This window comes from Scyliorhinus torazame, chromosome 6, assembly GCF_047496885.1.
Source record: "Scyliorhinus torazame isolate Kashiwa2021f chromosome 6, sScyTor2.1, whole genome shotgun sequence".
NCBI classification, from domain to species: Eukaryota; Metazoa; Chordata; class Chondrichthyes; order Carcharhiniformes; family Scyliorhinidae; genus Scyliorhinus; species Scyliorhinus torazame.
In genome coordinates, this window is record NC_092712.1 from 19,202,115 (window position 1) to 19,228,436 (window position 26,322).

At 51.7% G+C, this 26,322-nt stretch overlaps 1 protein-coding gene across 5 annotated transcripts in view; it reads right to left on the minus strand.

Annotated features, from left to right (window-relative positions):
- Nucleotides 1-186: 186 nt before the first annotated feature.
- Nucleotides 187-26,322, minus strand: part of LOC140424700 (riboflavin transporter 2-like) — a 204,472-nt gene continuing 178,336 nt past the window's right edge. For all 5 annotated transcript variants that reach the window (XM_072507993.1, XM_072507991.1, XM_072507990.1 and 2 more), the window contains one exon: nucleotides 187-665. In XM_072507993.1, the coding sequence (XP_072364094.1) occupies nucleotides 453-665 (213 nt within the window). In that variant the 3' untranslated portion in view covers nucleotides 187-452. The remainder of the gene's footprint in view (nucleotides 666-26,322) is intronic.

Genomic DNA, 26,322 nt, shown 5'->3' on the forward strand with positions numbered 1-26,322 from the left:
ATTTTCTGTTTTTATTTCAGATTTCCATCATCCACAGTATTATACTTTTACTATAACAAATAAGAACCTTTTCTGGTAACTAAGAACCTTAAGGGCAGATGTCACCTTGGTTACCATCCTTTGCAGAGTCTCCAGACATGAAGGGAGGAAATAGCTCCCCCCCCCCCCCCCCCCCGCCACCCTGTGTCCCCGTCGCCAATGCACCCCTGAAATTACGAATCAACACTGGGAGAAATCCCTCCACCCCAGGGAAATTCTTCTGCTTCCGAGGGACTTGCAAGTACAGTCTGAAGGAAGGAGGCCAGACACAGTTACTTGAGACAGGAGCTTCAGCAGACATCTGCACTATTACCTCTCATGACACTAGCAATGGTTTGTAGGGTTTTTCTAATCTGCAGGCTATCGCTATACTTGTGTTTGATTCTACCCGCCTTCTGCCTGCAAGTTGCCCGTCACAGGGAGCACTTAGTGTTGCATGGGTCACCAGAGTGGAACAGGCCGTAGATGCTGACCAGGGGAAACATGGTGAGAGCACCCAACATGGAGCCCAGCTGCACCACCGCTCCACACCAGACGAGGGCACTGTGACCTTCATCGCGCAGAATGATACCGACCATCACTTTCACATATGATAGTGTCCCAACAAAGAAGATCCATGACAGGACCTGACGGAGAGAGAGAAAGTGACATGAGTTAGACCCTCCGCATGGTTTGGTGTTACTTAAGACCATAAGTCATAGGAGCAGAATTAGGCCACTCGGCCCATCGAGTCTGCTCCGCCATTCAATCATGGCTGATATTTTCTCATCCCCATTCTCCTGCCTTCGCCCCATAACCCCTGATCCCCTTATTAATCAAGAACCTATCTATCTCTGTCTTAAAGACACTCAGTGATTTGGCCTCCACAGCCTTCTGCGACAAAGAGTTCCACAGATTCACCACCCTCTGGCTGAAGAAATTCCTCCTCATCTCTGTTTTAAAGGATCGTCCCTTTAGTCTGAGATTGTGTCCTCTGGTTCTAATTTTTCCTACAAGTGGAAACATCCTCTCCACGTCCACTCTATCCAGGCCTCGCAGTATCTTGTACGTTTCAATAAGAACCCCCCTCATCCTTCTAAACTCCGAGTACAGACCCAGAGTCCTCAACTGTTCCTCATACGACAAGCTCTTCATTCCAGGAATCATTCTTGTGAACCTCCTCTGGGCCCTTTCCAAGACCAGCACGCACTCCAAATGGGGTCTGACCAGAGTCTTATGCAGCCTCAGAAGAACGTCCCTGGTCTTGTACTCTCGCCCTCTTGACATGAATGCTAACATTGCATTTGCCTTCCTAACTGCCGACTGAACCTGCAGGTTAAGTTGTGGATCAATGAGTAGCACTATTACCTCGGAATTGTACATTCATGACTCACGCCCGAGCCTTGAGCACAAAATGAAGCCCCTCACATAACCCACCGCATTCCTGGGGTGCTGCACCATTGAGCTGCTATTTCTCAGGTTAGGCAATACACTGAGGAGCCTGCTTCCATCTCAGATGGATGGGCATTCTCTCAGGATGAAGCTGCTTGTATTTCTAGAACCACTTTAATGTAGTAACACATCTCGGGACGCTTCACAGAAGCATTATGACAGAATCACGCAATATTTTAGGAGGATGCCATTCCGCCCAGTATAGTGATCTCTGTATGTGTCAATATATGATTAGTTAATGTGCAGGTAGTACAGTCAGATGATCACTAGATGGCAACACTAACAGGACCTATATAAGGAATTTCCCGCTCTTTCTTCGTGTTTGTGTGTGTAGTGCAGCTAGAGGATAGACGTGACCAGCCCAGAGTGTAGTGTATTATATTAATTGTTAATTTAATCAAATCTTAGTTAATTCTATTACTAGTCAAAGTATTAAAGTAAAAGAACTCACAAGTATATTATTTTGTTGCACAATAAATAATTTGTCATCAATAACTGATGACAAATTATTTATTGTGTAACAAATTAACACTAACACTAGGAAAGAGTGGGAAATTCCTTATATATTTCCTGTTAGTGTTGCCATCTTGTGATCATCTGAACTGGAAAACTTTGACTGTTTGTTATCAATTTAAATACAATTCGGCAAGACAAATGAGTAATATATATATATTACATCTCTGTAATATAACACCCGGCTCCGCCTGTCTCTGCTGCCTCTGGAAATGAGCAATTCACCCAGTGCCACTCCCCCTCCTTCTCCCCACACCTTTGCACATTCTTCATTTTCAGAAAATAATCCAACTACCTCTTCAATACCCCGATTGAACCTGCCTCCACCACACTCTCAGACAGTGCATTCCAAATCCTAACCTCTCACAGTGTGAATCTGCCTCCACCACACTCTCAGACAGTGCATTCCAGATCCTAACCACTCGCTGTGTGAATCTGCCTCCACCACACTCTCAGACAATACATTCCAGATCCTAACCACTCGCTGTGTGACCCTGCCTCCACCACACTATCAGCCAGTGCATTCCAGACCCCAACCACTCGCTGTGCGAATCTGCCTCCACCACACTCTCAGACAGTGCATTCCAGACCCCAACCACTCGCTGTGTGAATCTGCCTCCACCACACTATCAGACAGTGCATTCCAGACCCCAACCACTCGCTGTGTGAATCTGCCTCCACCACACTCTCAGACAGTGCATTCCAGATCCTAACCACTCGCTGTGTGAATCTGCCTCCACCACACTCTCAGACAGTGCATTCCAGATCCTAACCACTCGCTGTGTGACCCTGCCTCCACCACACTCTCAGACAGTGCATTCCAGACCCTAACCACTCGCTGTGTGGCCCTGCCTCCACCACACTCTCAGACAGTGCATTCCAGATCCTAACCACTCGCTCTGTAACCCTGCCTCCACCACACTCTCAGACAGTGCATTCCAGATCCTAACCACTCGCTGTGTGACCCTGCCTCCACCACACCCTCAGACAGTGCATTCCAGAACTTAACCACTCGCTGTGTGAATCTGCCTCCACCACACTCTCAGACAGTGCATTCCAGATCCTAACCACTCGCTGTGTGAATCTGCCTCCACCACACTCTCAGACGGTGAATTCCAGATCCTAACCACTCGCTGTGTGAATCTGCCTCCACCACACACTCAGACAGTGCATTCCAGATTCTAACCACTCGCTGTGTGAATCTGCCTCCACCCAGACTCAGACAGAGCTATCCAGATACTAACCACTCGCTGTGTGAATCTGCCTCCACCACACTCTCAGACAGTACATTCCAGATCCTAACCACTCGCTGTGTGAATCTGCCTCCACCACACCCTCAGACAGTGCATTCCAGAATCTAACCACTCGCTGTGTGAATCTGCCTCCACCACACTCTCAGACAGTGCGTTCCAGATCCTAACCACTCGCTGTGTGACCCTGCCTCCACCACACCCTCAGACAGTGCATTCCAGATCCCAACCACTCGCTCTGTGGCCCTGCCTCCACCACAATCTCAGACAGTACATTCCAGACTCTAACCACGCGCTGTGTGAATCTGCCTCCACCACACTCTCAGACAGTACATTCCAGATCCTAACCACTCGCTGTGTTACCCTGCCTCCACCACACTCTTAGACAGTGCATTCCAGATCCTAACCACTCGCTGTGTGAATCTGCATCCACCACACTCCCAAACAGGGGTTGTTTAGCACAGGGCTAAATCGCTGGCTTTGAAAGCAGACCAAGGCAAGCCAGCAGCACGGTTCAATTCCCATACCAGCCTCCCTGAACAGGCGCCGGAATGTGGCGACTAGGGGCTTTTCACAGTAGCTTAATTTGAAGCCGACTTGTGACAATAAGCGATTTTCATTTTTTTCATTCAGATCCTCGCTGCCTCCACCACACTCTCAGACAATGCATTCCAGATCCTAACCTCTCGCTGTGTGAATCTGCCCCACCACACTCTCAGACAGTGCATTCCAGATCCTAACCACTCGCTGTGTGAATCTGCCTCCACCACACTCTCAGACAGTGCATTCCAGATCCTAACCACTCGCTGTGTGAATCTGCCTCCACCGCACTCGTAGACAGTGCATTCCAGACCCTAACCACTCGCTGTGTGAATCTGCCTCCACCACACTCTCAGACAGTGCATTCCAGATCCTAACCTCTCGCAGTGTGAATCTGCCTCCACCACACTCTCAGACAGTGCATTCCAGATCCTAACCACTCGCTGTGTGAATCTGCCTCCACCACACACTCAGACAGTGCATTCCAGATCCTAACCACTCGCTGTGTGAATCTGCCTCCACCGCACTCGCAGACAGTGCATTCCAGACCCTAACCACTCGCTGTGTGAATCTGCCTCCACCACACTCTCAGACAGTGCATTCCAGATCCTAACCTCTCGCAGTGTGAATCTGCCTCCGCCACACTCTCAGACAGTGCATTCCAGATCCTAACCACTCGCTGTATGACCCTGCCTCCACCACACTCCCAGACAGTGCATTCCAGATCCTAACCACTCGCTGTGTGACACTGTCTCCACCAAACTCTCAGACAGTGCATTCCAGATCCTAACCGCTCGCTGTGTGAATCTGCCCCCACCACACTCTCTGACAGTGCATTCCAGATCCTAACCACTCGCTGTGTGACACTGCCTCCACCACACTCCCAGACAGTGCATTCCAGATCCTAACCACTCGCTGTGTGACACTGTCTCCACCAAACTCTCAGACAGTGCATTCCAGATCCTAACCGCTCGCTGTGTGAATCTGCCCCCACCACACTCTCTGACAGTGCATTCCAGATCCTAACCACTCGCTGTGTGACACTGCCTCCACCACACTCTCTGACAGTGCATTCCAGATCCTAACCACTCATTGTGTGAATCTGCCCCCACCACACTCTCAGACAGTGCAATCCAGATCCTAACCACTCGCTGTGTGAATCTGCCCCCACCACACTCTCAGACAGTGCATTCCAGATCCTAACCACTCGCTGTGTGAATCTGCCCCCACCACACTCTCAGACAGTACATTCCAGATCCTAACAACTCGCTGCGTGAATCTGCCTCCACCACACTCTCAGACAGTGCATTCCAGAACCTAACCACTCGCTGTGTGAATCTGTCTCCACCACACTCGCAGCCAGTGCATTCCAGACCCTAACCACTCGCTGTGTGAATCTGCCTCCACCACACTCTCAGACAGTGCATTCCAGACCCTAACCACTCGCTGTGTGAATCTGCCTCCACCACACTCGCAGACAGTGCATTCCAGACCCTAACCACTCGCTGTGTGAATCTGCCTCCACCACACTCTCAGACAGTGCATTCCAGACCCTAACCACTCGCTGTGTGAATCTGCCTCCACCGCACTCTCAGACAGTGCATTCCAGACCCTAACCACTCGCTGTGTGAATCTGTCTCCACCACACTCGCAGACAGTGCATTCCAGACCCTAACCACTCGCTGTGTGAATCTGCCTCCACCACACTCTCAGACAGTGCATTCCAGACCCTAACCACTCGCTGTGTGAATCTGCCTCCACCACTCTCAGACAGTGCAATCCAGATCCTAACCACTCGCTGTGTGAATCTGCCCCCACCACACTCTCAGACAGTGCATTCCAGATCCTAACCACTCGCTGTATGACCCTGCCTCCACCACACTCTCAGACAGTGCATTCCAGATCCTAACCACTCGCTGTATGACCCTGCCTCCACCACACTCTCAGATAGTGCATTCCAGATCCTAACCACTCAGTGTGAATCTGCCCCCACCACACTCTCTGACAGTGCATTCCAGATCCTAACCACTCGCTCTGTAACCCTGCCTCCACCACACTCTCAGACAGTGCATTCCAGATCCTAACCACTCGATGTGTGGATCTGCCCCCACCACACTCCCAGACAGTACATTCCAGATCCTAACCACTCGCTGTGTGAATCTGCCCCCACCACACTCCCAGACAGTGCATTCCAGATCCTAACCACTCGCTGCGGGAGTCTGCCTCCACCACACTCTCAGACAGTGCATTACAGATCCTAACCACTCGCTGTGTGAATCTGCCTCCACCACACTGTCAGACAGTGCATTCCAGATTCTAACCACTCGCTGTGTGAATCTGCCTCCACCACACTCTCAGACAATACATTCCAGATCCTAACCACTCGCTGTGTGAATCTGCCTCCACCACACTCTCAGACAGTGCATTCCAGATCCCAATCACTCGCTGTGTGAATCTGCCTCCACCACACTCTCAGACAGTGCATTCCAGATCCTAACCACTCGCTGTGTGAATCTGCCTCCACCACACTCTCAGACAGTACATTCCAGATCCTAACCACTCGCTGTATGACCCTGCCTCCACCACACTCCCAGACAGTGCATTCCAGATCCTAACCACTCGCTGTGTGACACTGTCTCCACCAAACTCTCAGACAGTGCATTCCAGATCCTAACCGCTCGCTGTGTGAATCTGCCCCCACCACACTCTCAGACAGTGCATTCCAGATCCTAACCACTCGCTGTGTGGATCTGCCTCCACCACACTCTCAGACAGTGCATTCCAGATCCTAACCACTCGCTGTGTGAATCTGCCTCCACCGCGCACTCAGACAGTGCATTCCAGATCCTAACCACTCGCTGTGTGAATCTGCCTCCACCACACTCTCCAACAGTGCATTCCAGACCCTAACCACTCGCTCTGTAACCCTGCCTCCACCACACTCTCAGAGAGTGCATTCCAGATCCTAACCACTCGCTGTGTGAATCTGCCTCCACCACACTCTCAGACAGTGCATTCCAGATCCTAACCACTCGCTGTGTGAATCTGCCTCCACCACACTCTCCAACAGTGCATTCCAGACCCTAACCACTCGCTCTGTAACCCTGCCTCCACCACACTCTCAGAGAGTGCATTCCAGATCCTAACCACTCGCTGTGTGAATCTGCCTCCACCACACTCTCAGACAGTGCATTCCGGATCCTAACCAGTCGCTGTGTAGCCCTGCCTCCACCACACTCTCTGACAGTGCATTCCAGATCCTAATCACTCGCTGTGTGAACCTGCCTCCACCACACTCTCAGACAGTGCATTCCAGACCCTAACCACTCGCTGTGTGAATCTGCCTCCACCACACTCTCAGACAGTACATTCCGGATCCCAACCACTCGCTGTGTGAATCTGCCTCCACCACACTCTCAGACAGTACATTCCAGATCCTAACCACTCACTGAGTGAATCTGCCTCCACCACACTCTCAGACAGTACATTCCCGATCCTAACCACTCGCTGTGTGAATCTGCCCCCACCACACTCTCAGACAGTGCGTTTCAGGTCCTAACCACTCGCTGTGTGAATCTGCCTCCACCGCACTCTCAGACAGTGCATTCCAGATCCTAACCACTCGCTGTGTAAAAAAGGTTTGTCCTCATGTGGCCCTTACCTCTTTTGTCAATTACCTTAAATCTGTGCTTTCTGGTCCACTTCCACCAATGGGGAACAGTTTGGCCTGGTCCAATTGGCCCAGACACCTCATGATTGTGACAAAACACCTTCAACCTTCTCTTCTGCCAAGAAAACATCCCAACTTATAGAATTTACTGTGCAGAAGGAGGCCATTCGGCCCATCGAGTCTGCACCAGCTCTTGGAAAGAGCACCCTACCCAAGGTCCACACCTCCACCCTATCCCCATAACCCAGTAACCCCACCCAACACTAAGGGCAATTTTGGACACTATGGGCAATTTATCATGGCCAATCCACCTAACCTGCACATCTTTGGACTGTGGGAGGAAACCGGAGCACCCGGAGGAAACCCACGCACACACGGGGAGAACGTGCAGACTCCCAAGCCGGGAATCGAACCTGGGACCCTGGAGCTGTGAAGCAATTGTGCTATCCACAATGCTACCGTGCTGCCCCTTTCCAATCTGTCTGCATAATTGAATTTCCTCATCTCGGGAACCATTCTCGGGAATATTTTCTGCACTCTCTCTCTCTCAAATGTCATCGAAACATAGAAAATAGCAGCAGGAGGAGGCCATTCGGCCCATCGAGGCTGCTCCGCCATTCATTATGATCACGGCTGATCATCCAACTCAAAGCCTAATCCCGCTTCAAATCACAATGCTCCAGCACTTCGACAGCGGCATCAGTGCATTCCGGAACGCACATACAAAGGCACCATTTGTATGTCATTAGCGGGCCCGACCCGGTATTCTCCGGGGCCGCCGTGATTCCCCGCCTCCGATGGGCCGAGTTCCCGACGGAGCGGTTCACTTGTGCTTTTAAAAACCGTGAAACTGGCGTGGCGGCGGCTGAGGGAGAGGGGGTACGGAAGGTGTACAACATCGCCAGAGTTTGCTGCCCGTTGTGCTTCTGTCAGGGGCCGGGGGGGAGAATAGTGAGGGTGGCCAGGCGGTGGGCTGTGGGGTCGGGGTGGACGGGCACGGAACACCATTGCCGCAGCCGGCAAGGCAGCCATGCAGCTGCGCACACCGCTAACCGCCCGCTTTGAACCTAGTGCCACGGGTCGTATCGGGGTTGCCCAGTGGTACCTGCTGACCCATCAGCTGTATGGGCACACTCCAGCACAAGCAGTGCCATCCTTTTGACTGGGATTAAGTGTGTGTGGGGAGTGTAATGTGTATGTGCGGCTGCAGCTTGTCAGCCTCCCGAGATTCAATCACGGACCCAGCGAATACCTCACTGTTTTTCGTTGGAACCCATTGTGTTCCACGTGGCGTCGGTGCTAACCCCTCAACGGTGGCGGAATCGGTCCAGGTGCCGCGCCAGTTTTTCTGTTGTAAAAGTCCACCGAATCTGTGTTGGCGTCAACACTTAGACTCAGTTTTGGCCTCAACTAATAATAATAATAATCTTTATTATCGGCACAATTAGGCTTATATTAACACTGCAATGAAGTTACTGTGTTAATGTAAGTGGACCAGGACAGTCTGACGTTGATGCGACAGTCAAGAAAGCCCAAAACGTCTCTACTTCTTACGGAAGCTAAAGAAATTCGGCATGTCTGCATCGACTCTCACAACTTCGACAGATGTGCCACAGAGAGCATCCTATCCGGCTGCATCACAGCTTGATGTGGCAACCACTCGGCCCAACTTTGCAAGAAACTGCAGAGTGTGGTGAACTCAGCCCAACGCATTACACACATTGCCACCCCCACATTGATTCCGTCTACACCTCCCGCTGCCTCAGGAAGGCAGACAGCATTGTCTGAGACCCCTCCCACCCAGGCATTGCCTTCTTCCAGACCCTTCCATCAGGCAGAAGGCAAAGTCTGAAGTTCCGCACATCCAGACATAGGAACAGCTACCAGACTCCTCAACGTCTCCCCCTCGGACTGATCTGTTCCCTGTAAGACACTATTTACGATGCCCTATGCTGCTCTTGCTCATGTATTTGCTTTGTTTGGCCCCCTGTTTTGCACTGTAACCAATCACTGTTGTCGATGTACCATTTGTCAATGTACTCTGTCGATTACTCTTGTGTCTGCTATGTACGTACTGTGTACAGTCCCTCGGCCGCAGAAAAATACTTTTCACTGCATTTCGGTACATGTGACAATAAATCAAATCAGTTACTGTGAAAATCCCCTAGTCTCCACATTCCGGCACCTGTTCGGGTACACCAAGGGAGAATTCAGAATGTCCAATTCACCTGACAGCACGTCTTTCGGAACATGTGGGAAGAAACCGGAGCACCCGGAGGAAACCCACTCAGACACGGGGAGAACGTGCAGACTCCGCACAGACAGTGACCCAAATGGGAATCGAACCTGGGACCCTGGCGCTGTGAAGCAACAGTGCTAATCACTGGACTACCGTGCCGCCCTTCCTGTGGTAACAGATTCCACAGACCGACCACTCTCTGGGTGAAAAAATGTCTCCATCTCTGTCCGAAACGGTTTACCTCGTAACCTCAAACTATGACCCCTGGTTCTGGACACCTCCACCATCGGCAACATCCTTCTTGCATCTACCCATAAGACCATCAGACTATAAGGCATAGGAGCAGAAATAGGCCATTCGGCCCATCGGATCTGCTCCGCCATTCAATCATGGCCGATACGTTTCTCATCCCCATTCTCCTGCCTTCTCCCCATAATTCCTGATTCCTCTGTTAATCAAGAAAATAATCTTTGGACTGTGGGAGGAAACCGGAGCACCCAGAGGAAACCCACGCTGACACAGGGAGAACGTGCAAACTCGACACAGTCACCCAAGGCTGGAATTGAACCTGGGTCCCCGGTGCTGTGAGGCAGCAGTGCTAACCACTGTGACACTCTAAGGTCTACCTGAGTAGTCCTGTTAGAATGTTGTACGTCTCTATGAGATCCCCCTCATTCTTCTGAACTCCAGCGAATTAATCTAACCGACTTAATCTCTCCTCGCACGTCTGTCCCGCCATCCCAGGAATCAGTCTGGTAAACCTTTGCTGCACTCCCTCGAGAGCAAGAACATCCTTCCTCAGATAAGGAGAAAAAAATACGCACAATATTCCAGATGTGGCCTCACCAAGGCCCTGTATAATTGCAGCAAGACATCCCTGCTCCTGTACTCGAAACCTCTCACAATGAAGGCCAGCATACCATTAGCCTTCTTTACCGCCTGCTGCACCTGCATGCTTACCTTCAGCGAATGGTGCACAAGGACACCCAGGTCTCGTTGCACATCCCGTTCCTAATTTATGGCCATTCAAATAATAGTCTGCCTCCGATTTTGCTACTAAAGTGGATAACCTCGCATTTATCCACATTATACTACATCTGCCATTCATTTGCCCACTCACTCAACTGGTCCAAATCACACTGAAGCATCTCTGCATCCTCCTCACAGCTCACCCTCCCACCCAACTTGGAGTCATCTGCAAATTTGGAGATATTACATTTTGTTCCCTCATCTAAATCATTAATCTACATTGTGAATAGCTGGGAACACAACACTGATCACCGCAGTGCCCCACGAGTCACTGCCTGCCCTTTGGAAAAAGTCCCGTTTGTTCCGACTCTTTCTTCTTACTCTTTGCTCCCTGTCTGCCAACCAGTTTTCTATCCATCTCAATACACTGCCCCTAATCCCACGTGCTTTCATTATTTTAAATTTGTTCATGCAGCAGAGGCGGCAGAAGAGGATTCTGGGAGAAATCAACTCAGTCACTTCAACGGTACTGTGGGTAGCCGAAGAACAGGTGTCAAGGAGCAGTTCAGTGATTCCCTCCCTCCCTTTTCCTCTAACCAGAAAAAGAAGGCACTGTGAGGAGGGCAAGCAAGGTAAGATTCTTATTCTTATATCTTTCTTCAGTGTGAAAGAGCAGAGCTGGCAGTTATAGCAGTGGTATGCTCCTCCTGCCAGATGTGGGAGATCAGGGAGCTTTCTAAAGTCCCTGACGACTATGTTTGTGGGAAGTGTGACCAGCTGCATCTCCCCACAGACCGCGTAGTTCAGTTGGGGCAGCAGCTGGACTCATTGCAGAGTATACAGGGGGCAGAGAGTGTGATAGACACTAGCTTCAGGCAGGTGGTCACATCAGAGGTTCAGACAGGTAGATGGGTGACCGCCAGGAGAGGCAGGCAGGTAAGGCAGAATCCTCCTGTGGCTATTCCCCTCTGAAACAGGTATGCCGTTTTGGATAATGTTGGGGGGGGACAGCCTCTCAGGGGAAGATACCAGCAGCAGCCAGGCCGATGGCATCACAACTGGTTCTGCTGTAGAGCGGGCTAAGTCCAAGCGAGTGATAGTAGCAGAAGACTCGATAGTCAGGGGCACAGACAGGCGTTTCTGTTGCTAACAGCGGGACTCCAGGATGGTGCGTTGCCTCCCTGATACCATGGTCCTGGATGTCTCTGAATGGCTGCAGGGCATCCTGAAACAGGAGGGCAAACAGACAGATGTCATTGTCCACATTGTTCCTGATGACATAGGCAGGAAGAGGGACGAGGTCCTGCAAAGACAATTCAGGGAGTTAGGTCGGGAGCTAAACAGCACAACCTCCAAGGTAGTAATCTCAGGATTACTCCCCGATGCTCGTGCTAGTGAGGGTTGGAACAGGGAGATAGTAAGTTGAACACGTGGCTAAAGAGCTGGTGTCGGAGGGAGGGCTTTGGATACATGGATCACTGTGATATCTTCTGGGGAAGGTGGGACCTGTACAAGAAGGATGGGTTGCACCTAAACTGGAGGGGCGCCGATATCCTGGGTGGGAGGTTTGCTAGTGCTGTTCGGGAGGGTTTAAACTAGTGTGGCAGGGGGGTGGGAACCGGAACTGCAGGCCAGTAAACATAGCGCAGAGGGCAGCCACAGGGCTGAGCGGGACTGTAGGTCTGGAGTGCGTTTGCTTCAATGCAAGAAGTATAACTGGTAAAACATGTGAGGTGAGAGCCTGGATTACTGCATGGAGCTATGATGTAATTACAATTACGGAGACATGGTTAAAGGAGGGACAGGACTGGAAGCTTAACATTCCGGAATGTCGTTGTTTCAGTCAGGACAGAAGGGAAACAACAGAGGTGGAGGAGTTACCTTGCTGATTCGGGAGCGGATCATAGCTCTGTTGAGGGAGGACACATTTGGAGGGACCTTGCAGTGAGGCATTATGGGTGGAGCTCAGGAATAAGAAGGGTGAAATCACAACGCTGGGAGGGTACTCGAGACCTCCCAGCAGCCCGCAGAGGGGCAATTGTGTAGTCAGACACTGCAAAGGTGTGGGAAAAAAGCAGGTCAGTTGTGATTTTAACTTGTAATAATAATAATCTTTATTGTCACAAGTAGGCTCATATTAACACTACAATGAAGTTACTGTGAAAGGCCCCTAGTCGCCACATTCTGGCGCCTTTTCGGGTACACAGAGGGAGAATTTAGAATGTCCAAATTATCTAACAGCACGTCTTTCGGGACTTGTGGGAGGAAACCGGAGCACCCGGAGGAAACCCACGCAGACACGGGGAGAACGTGCAGACTCCGTGCAGACAGTGCTGTCATGTCACCCCGCATATTGACTGGGAATCACTTACAGCCAGGGGCTCGGATGGAGAGCAATTTGTTCAAGTGAAGACAAGCATCCAGTTAAGGCCGTAGAGCTGAGCTGCTGATTGGCTGTTGCGGGGGCAATCTGCATACGTCTATTGTGCTCACCCTAATGTGAAGGTGTACCTGAGCAAGAGACTCTAGCTGTTCAAATGAAGACAAGCATCCAGCAGAGGGCAGTAGAGAGGAGCTGCTGATCGGCTGTTGCGGGGGCAATTTGCATACGTCTGTTGTGCTCACCCTAACTTGAAGGTGGTTTGTGGAGGAGCTGTTGTCAAGTGGCACTTAAACCAGAAACACTTCTTCAGTGTTTCCCTCCCTACCCCCTCCTCTAACCAAAAAAAACCCAACTGCTGTAAAAATCAAGAGGAAGGCTTGAGGGCAGGTAGAAGTAGAAAGATGTTGAACCGTGAAGTCACAGCCTGCAGGTAAGGGATTGGCTGGTGACTGGTAAGTAGTTTTTATTTATTTTCCCTCAGGTGTTATCGTGCAGGGCGCAGAGGTTGCTGAGTGAGTGCTTGCTGAGAAGGGGAGTGAATAACAGGTAAGCTCTTTCTTTTTTTATCTAGAGAGGATGGGAGGGAAGGTAGTGCAATGTTCCTCCTGCAGAATGTTTGAGGTGAGGGACGCCGTCAGTGTCCCTGCTGATTTCATCTGTGGGAAGTGAACCCATCTCCAGCTCCTCAGAAACCGCGTTAGGGAACTGGAGCTGGAGCTGGGTGAACTTCGGATCATTCAGGAGGCAGAGGTGGTCATAGATAGAAGCTTCAGGGATGTAGTTACTCCGAAGAATAAAGATAGATGGGTGACGGTGAGAGGGGCTGGGAGGAAGCAGTCAGTACAGGGATCCCCTGTGGTCGTTCCCCTTAGTAACAAGTATACCGCTTTGGATACTGTTGGGGGGGGGGGGGATTTACCAGAGGTGAGCCATGGGGTACAGGTCTCTGGAACAGAGTCTGTCCCTGTTGCTCAGAAGGGAAGGGGGAGAGGAGTAGAGCATTAGTCATTGGAGACTCCATAGTTAGGGGGATAGATAGGAGATTCTGTGGGAACAAGAGAGACCCGCGGTTAGTGTGTTGCCTCCCAGGTGCCAGGGTGCGTGGTGTCTCGGATCGTGTTTTCGGGATCCTTCAGGTGGAGGGGGAGCAGCCCCAAATCATGGTCCACATAGGTACCAACGACATAGGTAGGAAAAGGGATAAGGATGTAAGGCAGGAATTTAGGGAGCTAGTGCGGAAATTTAGATCTAGGACAAACGAGTTATTATCTCTGGGTTGTTACCCGTGCCACGTGATAGCGAGACGAGGAATAGGGAGAGAGAGGAGTTGAACACGTGGCTACAGGGATGGTGCAGGAGGGAGGGTTTCAGATTTCTGGATAATTGGGGCTCATTCTGGGGTCAGTGGGACATCTACAAATGGGAGGTCTACACCTGGACCAGAGGGGTACCAATATCCTGGGGGGGAAATTTGCTAATGCTCTTCGGGAGGGTTTAAACTAGTTCAGCAGGGGCTTGGGAACCTGAATTGTAGCTCCAGTATACAGGAGGTTGAGAGTAGTGAGGTTATGAGAAAGGTTTCAAAGTTGCAGGAGTGTACCGGCAGAAGGAAGGTGGTTTAAAGTGTGTCTTCTTCAATGCCAGGAGCATCCGGAATAAGGTGGGTGAACTTGCGGCATGGGTTGGTACCTGGGGCTTTGATGTTGTGGCCATTTTGGAGACATGGATAGAGCAGGGACAGGAATGGTTGTTGCAGGTGCCGGGGTTTAGATATTTCAGTAGGCTCAGGGAAGGTGGTAAAAGAGGGGGAGGGATGGCATTGTTAGTCAAGGACAGCATTACAGTGGCAGAAAGGACGTTTAATGCGGACTCGTCTACTGAATAGTATGGGCTGATGTTAGAAACAGGAAAGGAGACGTCACCCTGTTAGGGGTTTTCTATCGGCCTCCGAAAAGTTCCAGAGATGTAGAGGAAAGGATTGCAAAGCTGATTCTGGATAGGAGCGAAAGCAACAGGGTAGTTGTTATGGGGGACTTTAACTTTCCAAATATTGACTGGAAACACTATAGTTCGAGTACTTTAGATGGGTCCATTTTTGTCCAATGTGTGCAGGAGGGTTTCCTGACACAATGTGTAGATAGGCCAACGAGAGGCAAAGCCGTATTGGATTTAGTACTGGGTAAAGAACCAGGACAGGTGTTGGATTTGGAAGTAGGTGAGCACTTTGGTGATAGTGACCACAATTCGATTACGTTTACTTTAGTGATGGAAAGGGACAGGTATATACCGCAGGACAAGAGATATATCTGGAGGAAAGGCAATTATGATGCAATGAGGCAAGAGGAAGAAGGAGGCTTATGTAAAGATGAGTCATGAAGGTTCAGTTAGGGCGCCCAAGAGTTACAAGTTAGCTAGGAAGGACCTAAAGAGAGAGCTAAGAAGAGCCAGGAGGGGACATGAGAAGTCTTTGACAGGTAGTATAGATATGTCAGAAATAAACAAATGACTAGGGTAAGAGTAGGGCCAGTCAAGGACAGTAGTGGGACGTTGTGCTTGGAGTCCGAGGAGATAGGAGAGGTGCTAAATGTATATTTTTCATCAGTATTCACACAGGAAAAAGACAATGTTGTCGAGGGGAATACTGAGATTCAGGCTATTAGACTAGAAGGGCTTGAGGTTCATAAGGAGGAGGTGTTAGCAATTCTGGAAAGTGTGAAAATAGATATGTCCCCTGGGCCGGATGGGATTTATCCTAGGATTATCTGGGAAGCTAGGGAGGAGATTGCTGAGCCTTTGGCTTTGATCTTTAAGTCATCTTTGTCTACAGGAATAGTGCCAGAAGACTGGAGGATAGCAAATGTTGTCCCCTTGTTCAAGAAGGGGAGTAGAGTCAACCCCGGTAACTATAGACCAGTGAGCCTTACTTCTGTTGTGGGAAAAATCTTAAAAGGTTTACAAGAGATAGGATGTATAATCATCTGGAAAGGAATAATTTGATTAGAGATAGTCAACACGGTTTTGTGAAGGGTAGGTCGTGCCTCACAAACCTTATTGAGTTCTTTGAGAAGGTGACCAAACAGGTGGATGAGGGTAAAGCAGTTGATGTGGTGTATATGGATTTCAGTAAAGCATTTGACAAGGTTCCCCACGGTAGGCTACTACAGAAAATACGGAGGCATGGGATTCAGGGTGATTTAGCAGTCTGGATCAGAAATTGGTGAGCTGGAAGAAGACAAAGGGTGGTGGTTGATGGGAAATGTTCAGACTGGAGTCCAGTTACTAGTGGTGTACTACAAGGATCTGTTTTGGGGCCACTGCTGTTTGTCATTTTTATAAATGACCTGGACGAGGGCGTAGAAGGATGTGTGAGTAAATTTGCCGATGACACTAAAGTCGGTGGAGTTGTGGACAGTGCGGACGGATGTTACAAGTTACAGAGGGACATAGATAAGCTGCAGCGCTGGGCTGAGAGGTGGCAAATGGAGTTTAATGCAGAAAAGTGTGAGGTGATTCATTTTGGAAGGAATAACAGGAAGACAGAGTACTGGGCTAATGGTAAGATTCTTGGCAGTGTGGATGAGCAGAGAGATCTCGGTGTCCATGTACATAGATCCCTGAAAGTTGCCACCCAGGTTGAGAGGGTTGTTAAGAAGGCGTACGGTGGACTTCCGGTTGCGGCTATGCGGAGCTAAGCCGCACGATTCGGCAGCTGCCGCTAATATGGACTTTCGGGCTCATCGGAGGAGCCCCAACGGAAATTTTTTTTTTTACGACAACCTGTGGGGAAGTGAAGAGAGAGGTCCCCCTGCAACTTTTATGGACCGGACCAGAAGTGCAACGGCCAAAAAAGCGGCATTGGAGCAGCGGGAGGAGCGAGGGAAAAAAATCAAAATGGCGGCGGCCGGGGACAAAGCGGAGTGCGGGCCGGAGCTGCAGGAATTCATCAAGCGCTGCCTCGAGGAGCTGCGCAAGGAGATGCTGGCGCCTATGTTGTCGGCGATTGAAGGACTAGGGATAACCCAGAAGGCCCACGAGGTAAAGATCCAGGAGGTACAGAAAAGAGTGAGTGAGAATGAGGACGAGATCTTGGGCCTGGCGGTGAGAGTGGAGCAGCACGAGGCGCTACACAAGAGGTGGGCGGGAAGACTCGAAGACCTGGAGATCAGGTCGAGGAGAAAGAACCTGCGGATCCTGGGTCTCCCTGAAGGAGTGGAGGGGGCCGATGCCGGGGCATACGCGAGCACGATGCTCGGGGCGATGATGGGCGCGGAGGCCCCTTCGAGGTCGCAGGAGCTGGACGGGGCACACCGGGTGCTGGCGAGGAGGCCCCGGGCAAATGAGCCGCAAAGGGCGATGGTGGTGAGATTTCACCGGTTCACGGACAGAGAGAGGGTCCTGAGATGGGCCAAGAAGGAGCGGAGCAGCAAGTGGGACAATGCAGAGATCCGAATATACCCGGACTGGAGCACGGAGGTTGCAAAGCGGAGAGCGGGTTTCAACCGGGCCAAGGCGGCGCTGTACCGGAAAGAAGTGAGATTCGGAATGCTGCAGCCAGCGCGACTGTGGGTCACATACAAGGGCCAACAATACTACTTCGAAACGCCTGAAGAGGCGTGGACCTTTGTACAAGCCGAAAAGTTGGACTCTAACTGAGGGTTTGTGAGGGTGGGGGGATGTTTTGGGGTTTGATGTTTGATGGTTGTTGTATATAGGGGGTCAATCACACGCAGGAAATGCTGCATGGGCTGGGGGAGAGAGACAAGGTCGCGACAGGATCTGCGCCAGAGGGGGCGGGGCACGCTTTGGAAAGCACGGGGGGGTTTTCCCGCGCGCGGGAAGAAAGGCGGGAAGGGGAACGAAGGAACGCATATTGATTGGGAGACTCCCACACGGGGGGGGTCAAAGGGACGGCGGGGGAAGCCGGGGTCAGCAGGTGTCAGCTGACTTACGGGAGTGATATGGGGGAACAAAAAAGCTAGACAGGGGTCTAGCGGGGGGAGGGGAGGGGGGGAGGGGGGGAAGGGGGGGGGGGGGAAGTGTTGCTGCTGTACTGGCCGAAAGGGAAGGGGACACAGAAGAGGTGGTCGGGACGGGGGTCCCCCCTCTGGGGGACTGGAGGGTGAGGGAGAGGCGGACACAGGACTGGCCCAGAAAAGGAGATGGCTAGTCAGCAGGGGTGGGGGGTGAGAGCCCCTCCAATCCGGCTGATAACGTGGAACGTGAGGGGCCTGAATGGGCCGGTGAAGCGGGCTCGAGTGTTCGCGCACTTGAAGGGACTGAAGCCAGACGTGGCCATGCTCCAAGAGACACACCTGAAGGTGGCGGACCAGGTCAGGTTAAGAAGGTGATGGGTAGGACAGGTATTTCACTCGGGACTGGACGCGAAGAATAGAGGGGTGGCAATATTGGTGGGAAAGCATGTGTCATTTGAGGCCAAGACTATCGTAGTGGATAATGGAGGGAGATATGTGATGGTGAGCGGTAGGCTGCAAGGGACGTGGGTGGTGTTGGTAAATGTATACGCCCCGAACTGGGATGATGCAGGATTCATGAAGCGCATGTTGGGGCGCATTCCGGACCTGGAGGTAGGAGGCCTGATAATGGGAGGGGACTTCAATACAGTGTTGGACCCAGCACTGGACCGCTCCAGATCAAGGACTGGAAAGAGGCCGGCGGCGGCCAAGGTGCTTAGGGGGTTTATGGATCAGATGGGGGGAGTGGACCCATGGCGGTTTGCAAGGCCGCAGGCCAGGGAATTTTCTTTCTTCTCCCATGTACACAAAGCCTACTCCCGGATAGATTTCTTTGTTCTGGGCAGGGCGCTCATCCCGAGGGTGGAGGGGACGGAGTATTCGGCCATAGACGTTTCGGACCACGCCCCGCACTGGGTGGAAATGGGGCTGGGAAAGGAGAGGGACCAACGCCCGTTGTGGCGGCTGGATGTGGGACTGCTGGCGGAGGAGGTGGTGTGTGGGAAGGTGAGGGGGTGTATCGAAAGGTACTTGGAGGCCAACGACAACGGGGAGGTGCGGGTGGGGGTGGTATGGGAGGTGTTGAAGGCGGTGATCAGGGGAGAGCTAATTTCCATCAGGGCTCATAGGGAGAAGACAGAGGGTATGGAAAGGGAGAGGTTAGTGGGGGAGATTTTGAGAGTGGACAGGAGATACGCAGAGGCCCCGGAGGAAAGATTACTTGGGGAAAGACGACGGCTCCAGACGGAGTTTGACCTGTTGACCACAGGGAAGGAGGAGGCACAGTGGAGGAAAGCGCAGGGGGCAACCTACGAGTATGGGGAGAAGGCTAGTCGGATGCTGGCACCCCAGCTTCGTAAGAGGACGGCAGCGAGGGAAATAGGGGGAGTCAAAGATGGAAGGGGAGCCACGGTTCGGAGTGCGATGAAAATAAACGAGGTATTCAAGGCCTTCTATGAAGAGTTGTACAGATCCCAGCCCCCAGCGGGGGAAGAGGGGATGGGACGATTTCTAGACCAACTGAGATTCCCGAGGGTGGAGGAGCAGGAGGTGGCTGGTTTGGGGGCACCAATTGGGTTGGAGGAGCTGAGCAAGGGTTTGGGGAGCATGCAGGCGGGGAAGGCCCCGGGGCCGGACGGGTTCCCGGTGGAGTTCTACAGGAAGTACGTAGACCTGTTGGCCCCGCTACTAGTGAGGACCTTTAACGAGGCAAGAGAGGAGGGGACCCTGCCCCTGACAATGTCGTAAGCGACAATTTCTTTGATCCTAAAGAGGGACAAGGATCCACTGCAATGTGGATCGAACAGGCCGATCTCTCTCCTCAATGTGGACGCTAAGTTGTTGGCAAAAGTGCTGGCCACGAGGATTGAGGACTGTGTCCCGGAGGTGATCCATGAGGACCAGGCGGGATTCGTAAAGGGCAGGCAATTAAACACTAATGTGCGGCGGCTCTTAAACGTGATAATGATGCCATCGGAGGAGGGAGAGGCGGAGATAGTGGCAGCTATGGACGCGGAAAAGGCCTTTGACCGAGTGGAGTGGGAGTACCTCTGGGAGGTGCTGCGTAGGTTTGGGTTCGGGGGAGGGTTTATCAGCTGGGTTAAGCTCCTTTACAGAGCCCCAGTGTCGAGTGTAGTGACGAACCGGCGGAGGTCGGAGTACTTTCGGCTGTACCAAGGAACGAGGCAGGGGTGCCCCCTGTCCCCCCTGTTGTTTGCATTGGCGATCGAACCCTTGGCCATGTCATTGAGGGAGTCTAATAAATGGAGGGGGGTGGTCCGAGGGGGAGAAGAGCATCGGGTGTCGCTATATGCGGATGACCTGTTGCTGTACGTGGCGGATCCAATGGAGGGGATGGTGGAGGTCATGCAGACTCTAAGTGAGTTTGGGGAGTTTTCGGGCTATAAGCTCAATGTAGGGAAGAGCGAGCTCTTTGTATTACAGGCGGGGGACCAAGAAAGAGGGATAGGGGACCTACCGCTGAGGAGGGCGGAGGGGAGCTTTCGGTACCTGGGGATCCAGATAGCCAGGAGTTTGGGGGCCCTACATAAACTGAATCTGATGAGGTTGGTGGACCAAATGGAGGAGGACTTCAAAAGATGGGACACGTTACCGCTCTCGCTGGCGGGTAGAGTGCAGTCGGTCAAAATGGTGGTCCTTCCGAGGTTTCTGTTTGTGTTTCAGTGCCTTCCCATCGTGATCACCAAGGGCTTTTTTAAGAGAGTAGGTAGGAGTATTATGGGGTTTGTGTGGGCGAATAAGACCCCAAGAGTAAGGAGAGGGTTCCTGGAACGCAGTAGGGACCGAGGAGGGTTGGCGCTGCCAAACCTGGGGAGCTACTACTGGGCAGCAAATGTGGCGATGATCCGCAAGTGGGTTATGGAGGGAGAGGGGGCGGCATGGAAGAGGATGGAGATGGCGTCCTGTAAAGGAACGAGCCTGGGGGCGTTGGTGATGGCACCGCTGCCGTTCTCGCCATCAAAGTATACCACGAGCCCGGTGGTGGCGGCAACGTTAAGGATCTGGGGCCAGTGGAGACGGCACAGGGGTGCAGTGGGAGCCTCGGTGTGGTCCCCGATCAGGGGTAACCACCGGTTTGTCCCGGGGAAGATGGACGGGGGGTTCCAGAGCTGGCATCGGGCGGGGATTAGAAGAATGGGGGACCTGTTCATTGACGGGACATTTGCGAGCCTAGGGGCACTGGAGGAGAAGTTTGAGTTACCCCCGGGAAATGCCTTTAGATATATGCAGGTGAGGGCTTTTGTGAGGCGACAGGTCAGGGAATTCCCGTTGCTCCCGGCACAAGAAATTCAAGACAGGGTGATCTCGGGTGTATGGGTCGGGGAGGGCAAGGTGTCGGCGATACACCAGGAGATGAAAGAAGAGGGGGAAGCGCTGGTAGAAGAGTTGAAGGGTAAATGGGAGGAGGAGCTGGGGGAGGAGATCGAGGAAGGTCTGTGGGCTGATGCCCTAGGTAGGGTTAATTCCTCCTCCTCGTGTGCCAGGCTCAGCCTGGTACAATTTAAGGTGGTTCACAGAGCTCACTTGACGGGGGCGAGGTTGAGCAGGTTCTTTGGGGTAGAGGACAGATGTGGAAGGTGCTCAGGGAGCCCGGCGAACCATGTCCATATGTTTTGGTCATGCCCGGCACTGGAGGGGTTCTGGAGAGGAGTGGCGGGAGCAATATCTCAGGTGGTGAAAGTCCGGGTCAAGCCAAGCTGGGGGCTAGCTATATTTGGAGTAGTGGACGAACCAGGAGTGCAGGAGGTGAAAGAGGCCGGCATTCTGGCCTTTGCGTCCCTAGTAGCCCGGCGAAGGATCTTGCTAATGTGGAAGGAGGCGAAGCCCCCCAGCGTGGAGGCCTGGATAAACGACATGGCTGGGTTCATAAAGCTGGAGAGGATTAAGTTTGCTTTGAGAGGGTCTGCGCAGGGGTTCTACAGGCGGTGGCAACCATTCCTAGACTATCTCGCGGAGCGTTAGAGGAAGGTCGGTCAGCAGCAGCAGCAACCCAGGGGGGGACGGGGGGGGGACGTCCTGGGAAGGAGGGGGGGTGGGGGGATTGCTGGGGGGGGTGGATGAGCAAGAGATTACATGAAGGGCTGGGAAACTGGCACGTGCGGGACAAAGCCAGTGTATAAAGATATGTTAATATACCATTTTGCCATGTATATATCTTGCTCAGTGCGATTTCTTGTTATTTTGTTATGGGGGGAGGGGGGGAGGGGGGGGGGTTATTGTTTGTAAGGGAGAAAATTTGTGTTGTTAAAAAACTTTAATAAATATAATTTTTTAAAATAATAAATATGCGTGGCCTCCAGCTTGCAGGCATTTCGTCAGCTGCTGTAGGAGGCCACACTTCAGATACTAATAAAGCCTCAGTTTGAATGTTTTTTTAAAAGAAAGTGTACGGTGTGTTAGCTTTTATTGGTAGAGGGATTGAGTTTCGGAGCCATGAGGTCATGTTGCAGCTGTACAAAACTCTGGTGCGGCCGCATTTGGAGTATTGCGTGCAATTCTGGTCGCCGCATTATAGGAAGGATGTGGAAGCTTTGGAAAGGGTGCAGAGGAGATTTACCAGAATGTTGCCTAGTATGGATGGAAGATCTTATGAGGGAAGGCTGAGGGACTTGAAGCTGTTTTTGTTAGAGAGAAGAAGGGCAGCACGGTAGCATTGTGGATAGCACAATTGCTTCACAGCTCCAGTGTCCCAGGTTCGATTCCGGCTTGGGTCACTGTCTGTGCGGAGTCTGCACATCCTCCCCATGTCTGCGTGGGTTTCCTCCGGGTGCTCCGGTTTCCTCCCACAGTCCAAAGATGTGCGGGTTAGGTGGATTGGCCATGATAAATTGCCCTTAATGTCCAAAATTGGCCTTAGTGTTGGGTGGGGCTACTGGGTTATGGGGATAGGGTGGAGGTGTGGACCTTGGGTAGGGTGCTCTTTCCAAGAGCCGGTGCAGACTCAATGGGCCGAATGGCCTCCTTCTGCACTGTAAATTCTATGATTAAGAGGTGACTTAATTGAGGCATACAAGATGATCAGAGGATTGGATAGGGTGGACAGTGAGAGCCTTTTTCCTCGGATGGTGATGTCTAGCACGAGGGGACATAGCTTTAAATTGAGGGGAGATAGATATAAGACAGATGTCAGAGGTAGGTTCTTTACTCAGAGAGTAGTAAGTTACTGAGAGTGTTAAAAGAGATGGCTAGGGAAATTGTAAACGCATTCGTAATAATTTATCAAAATTCACTAGACTCTGGGGTGGTCCCAGAGGATTGGAAAGTAGCAAACGTGACACCACTGTTTAAAAAAGGAGGTCGGCAGAAAGCGGGTAATTATAGGCCGGTAAGCTTAACTTCAGTAGTAGGGAAAATGCTGGAATCTATCATTAAGGAGGAAATAGCGGGGCACCTGGAGGGAAATTGTCCCATTGGGCAGACGCAGCATGGGTTCACAAAGGGTAGGTCGTGTCTGACTAATTTGGTAGAATTTTTTGAGGCCGTTACCAGTGCAGTAGATAACGGGGAGCCAATGGATGTGGTATATCTGGATTTCCAGAAAGCTTTTGACAAGGTGCCACACAAAAGGTTGCTGCATAAACTAAAGATGCATGGGTAGAGGATTGGTTAACTAACAGAAAGCAGAGAGTGGGGATAAATGGGTGTTTCTCTGGTTGGCAACCTGTAACTAGTGGGGTCCCTCAATGATCAGTTTTGGGCCCGCAGTTGTTCACAATTTACATAGACGATTTGGACTTGGGGACCAAGTGCAATGTGGCAAAGTTTGCAGACGACACCAAGATGAGTGGTAAAGCAAAAAGTGCAGAGGATACTGGAAGTCTGCAGAAGGATTTGGATAGGTTAGGTGAATGGGCTAGGGTCTGGCAGATGGAATTCAATGTTGCCAAGTGTGAGGCTATCCATTTTGGGAGGAATAACAGCAGAATGGATTATTATTTAAACGGTAAGGTGTTAAAACATGCTGCTGTGCAGAGGGACCTGGGTGTGCTGGTGCACGAGTCGCAAAAAGTTGGTGTGCAGGTGCAACAGGTGATTAAGAAGGCTAATCGAGTTTTGTCTTTCATTGCTAGAGGGATGGAGTTCAAGACTAGGGAGGTTATGCTGCAATTGTATAAGGCGTTGGTGAGGCCACATCTGGAGTATTGTGTTCAGTTTTGGTCTCCTTACCTGAGAAAGGACATATTGGCACTGGAGGGAGTGCAGAGGAGATTCACTAGGTTGATCCCAGAGTTGAGGGGATTAGATTATGACGAGAGGTTGAGTAGACTGGGACTGTACTCGTTGGAATTTAGAAGGATGCGGGGGATCTTATAGAAACATATAAAATTATGAAGGGAATCGATAGGATAGATGCGGGCAGGTTGTTTCCACTGGCGGGTGAAAGCAGACTAGGGGGCATAACCTCAAAATAAGGGGAAGTAGATTTAGGATCGAGTTTAGGAGGAACCTCTTCACCCAAAGGGTTGTGAATCTCTGGAATTCCTTGCCCAGTGAAGCAGTTGAGGCTCCTTCTTTAAACGTTTTTAAGAAAAAGATAGATACCTTTCTAAAGAATAAAGGGATTCCTTTATGGTGTACGGGCCGGAGAGTGGAGCTGAGTCCACAAAGATCAGCCATGATCTCATTGAATGGCGGAGCAGGCTCGAGGGGCCAGATGGCCTACTCCTGCTCCTAGTTCTTATGTTCTTATGTAAGGGCATGGAATGCCCTGTGTGCAACAGTAGTGGACTCGCCAACACTAAGGACATTCAAATAGTCATTGGATAGACATATGGACGATAAGGGAATAGTGTAGATGGGCTTTAGAGTGGTTTCACAGGTCGGCGCAACATCGAGGGCTGAAGGGCCTGTACTGCGCTGTAATGTTCCATGTTCTATGTGTCCAGGAGGGTTTTTTGATACAGTACGTTGGCAATCCAACCAGGGAGGGGCCATACTAGACTTGGTATTGGGGAGTGAGCCAGGCCCTAGGTGATTGATGTTTCAGTAAGGGAGCATTTTGAACTTAGCGGCCATAATACCATAAGATTTCGGGCCGTCATGGATAAGGACAAGAGTGGCCCACGGCTGAGGGTGCTTAATTGGGCGAGAGCCAATTACATGTAAATTAGCCAGGAACTGGGGAATGTGGATTGGGAGCGGCTATTTGAGGGCAAATCCATGTCTGACATGTGGGAGGCTTTTAAAGGCCAGTTGATTGAAGTGCAGGACAGGCATGCCCCCACAAAAATGAAGGATAGAAATGGCAGGATTCGGGAACCATGGATGACAAGGGAAATTGTGGGAGGAAACTGGAGAACCTGGAGGAAACCACTGGTGGCACTAAGGGAACACCGCACTGTCAGAGGGTCAGTACTGAGGGAGCACTGCACTGTTAGAGGGTCAGTACTGAGGGAGTGCCGCACTGTCAGAGGGTCAGTACTGAGGGAGTGCTGCACTGTCAGAGGGTCAGTACTGAGGGAGTGCTGCACTGTCAGAGGGTCAGTACTGAGGGAGTGCCGCACTGTCAGAGGGTCAGTACTGAGGGAGTGCCGCACTGTCAGAGGGTCAGCACTGATGGCGTGCTGCACTGTCAGAGGGTCAGTACTGAGGGAGTGCTGCACTGTCAGAGGGTCAGTACTGAGGGAGTGCTGCACTGTCAGAGGGTCAGTACTGAGGGAGTGCCGCACTGTCAGAGGGTCAGTACTGAGGGAGTGCTGCACTGTCAGAGGGTCAGTACTGAGGGAGTGCCGCACTGTCAGAGGGTCAGTACTGAGGGAGTGCTGCACTGTCAGAGGGTCAGTACTGAGGGAGTGCCGCACTGTCAGAGGGTCAGTACTGAGGGAGTGCTGCACTGTCAGAGGGTCAGTACTGAGGGAGTGCCGCACTGTCAGAGGGTCAGTACTGAGGGAGTGCTGCACTGTCAGAGGGTCAGTACTGAGGGAGTGCTGCACTGTCAGAGGGTCAGTACTGAGGGAGTGCTGCACTGTCAGAGGGTCAGTACTGAGGGAGTGCTGCACTGTCAGAGGGTCAGTACTGAGGGAGTGCTGCACTGTCAGAGGGTCAGTACTGAGGGTGTGCTGCACTGTCAGAGGGTCAGTACTGAGGGAGTGCTGCACTGTCAGAGGGTCAGTACTGAGGGTGTGCTGCACTGTCAGAGGGTCAGTACTGAGGGAGAGCTGCACTGTCAGAGGGTCAGTACTGAGGGAGAGCTGCACTGTCAGAGGGTCAGTACTGAGGGAGTGCCGCACTGTCAGAGGGTCAGTACTGAGGGAGTGCTGCACTGTCAGAGGGTCAGTACTGAGGGAGTGCCGCAC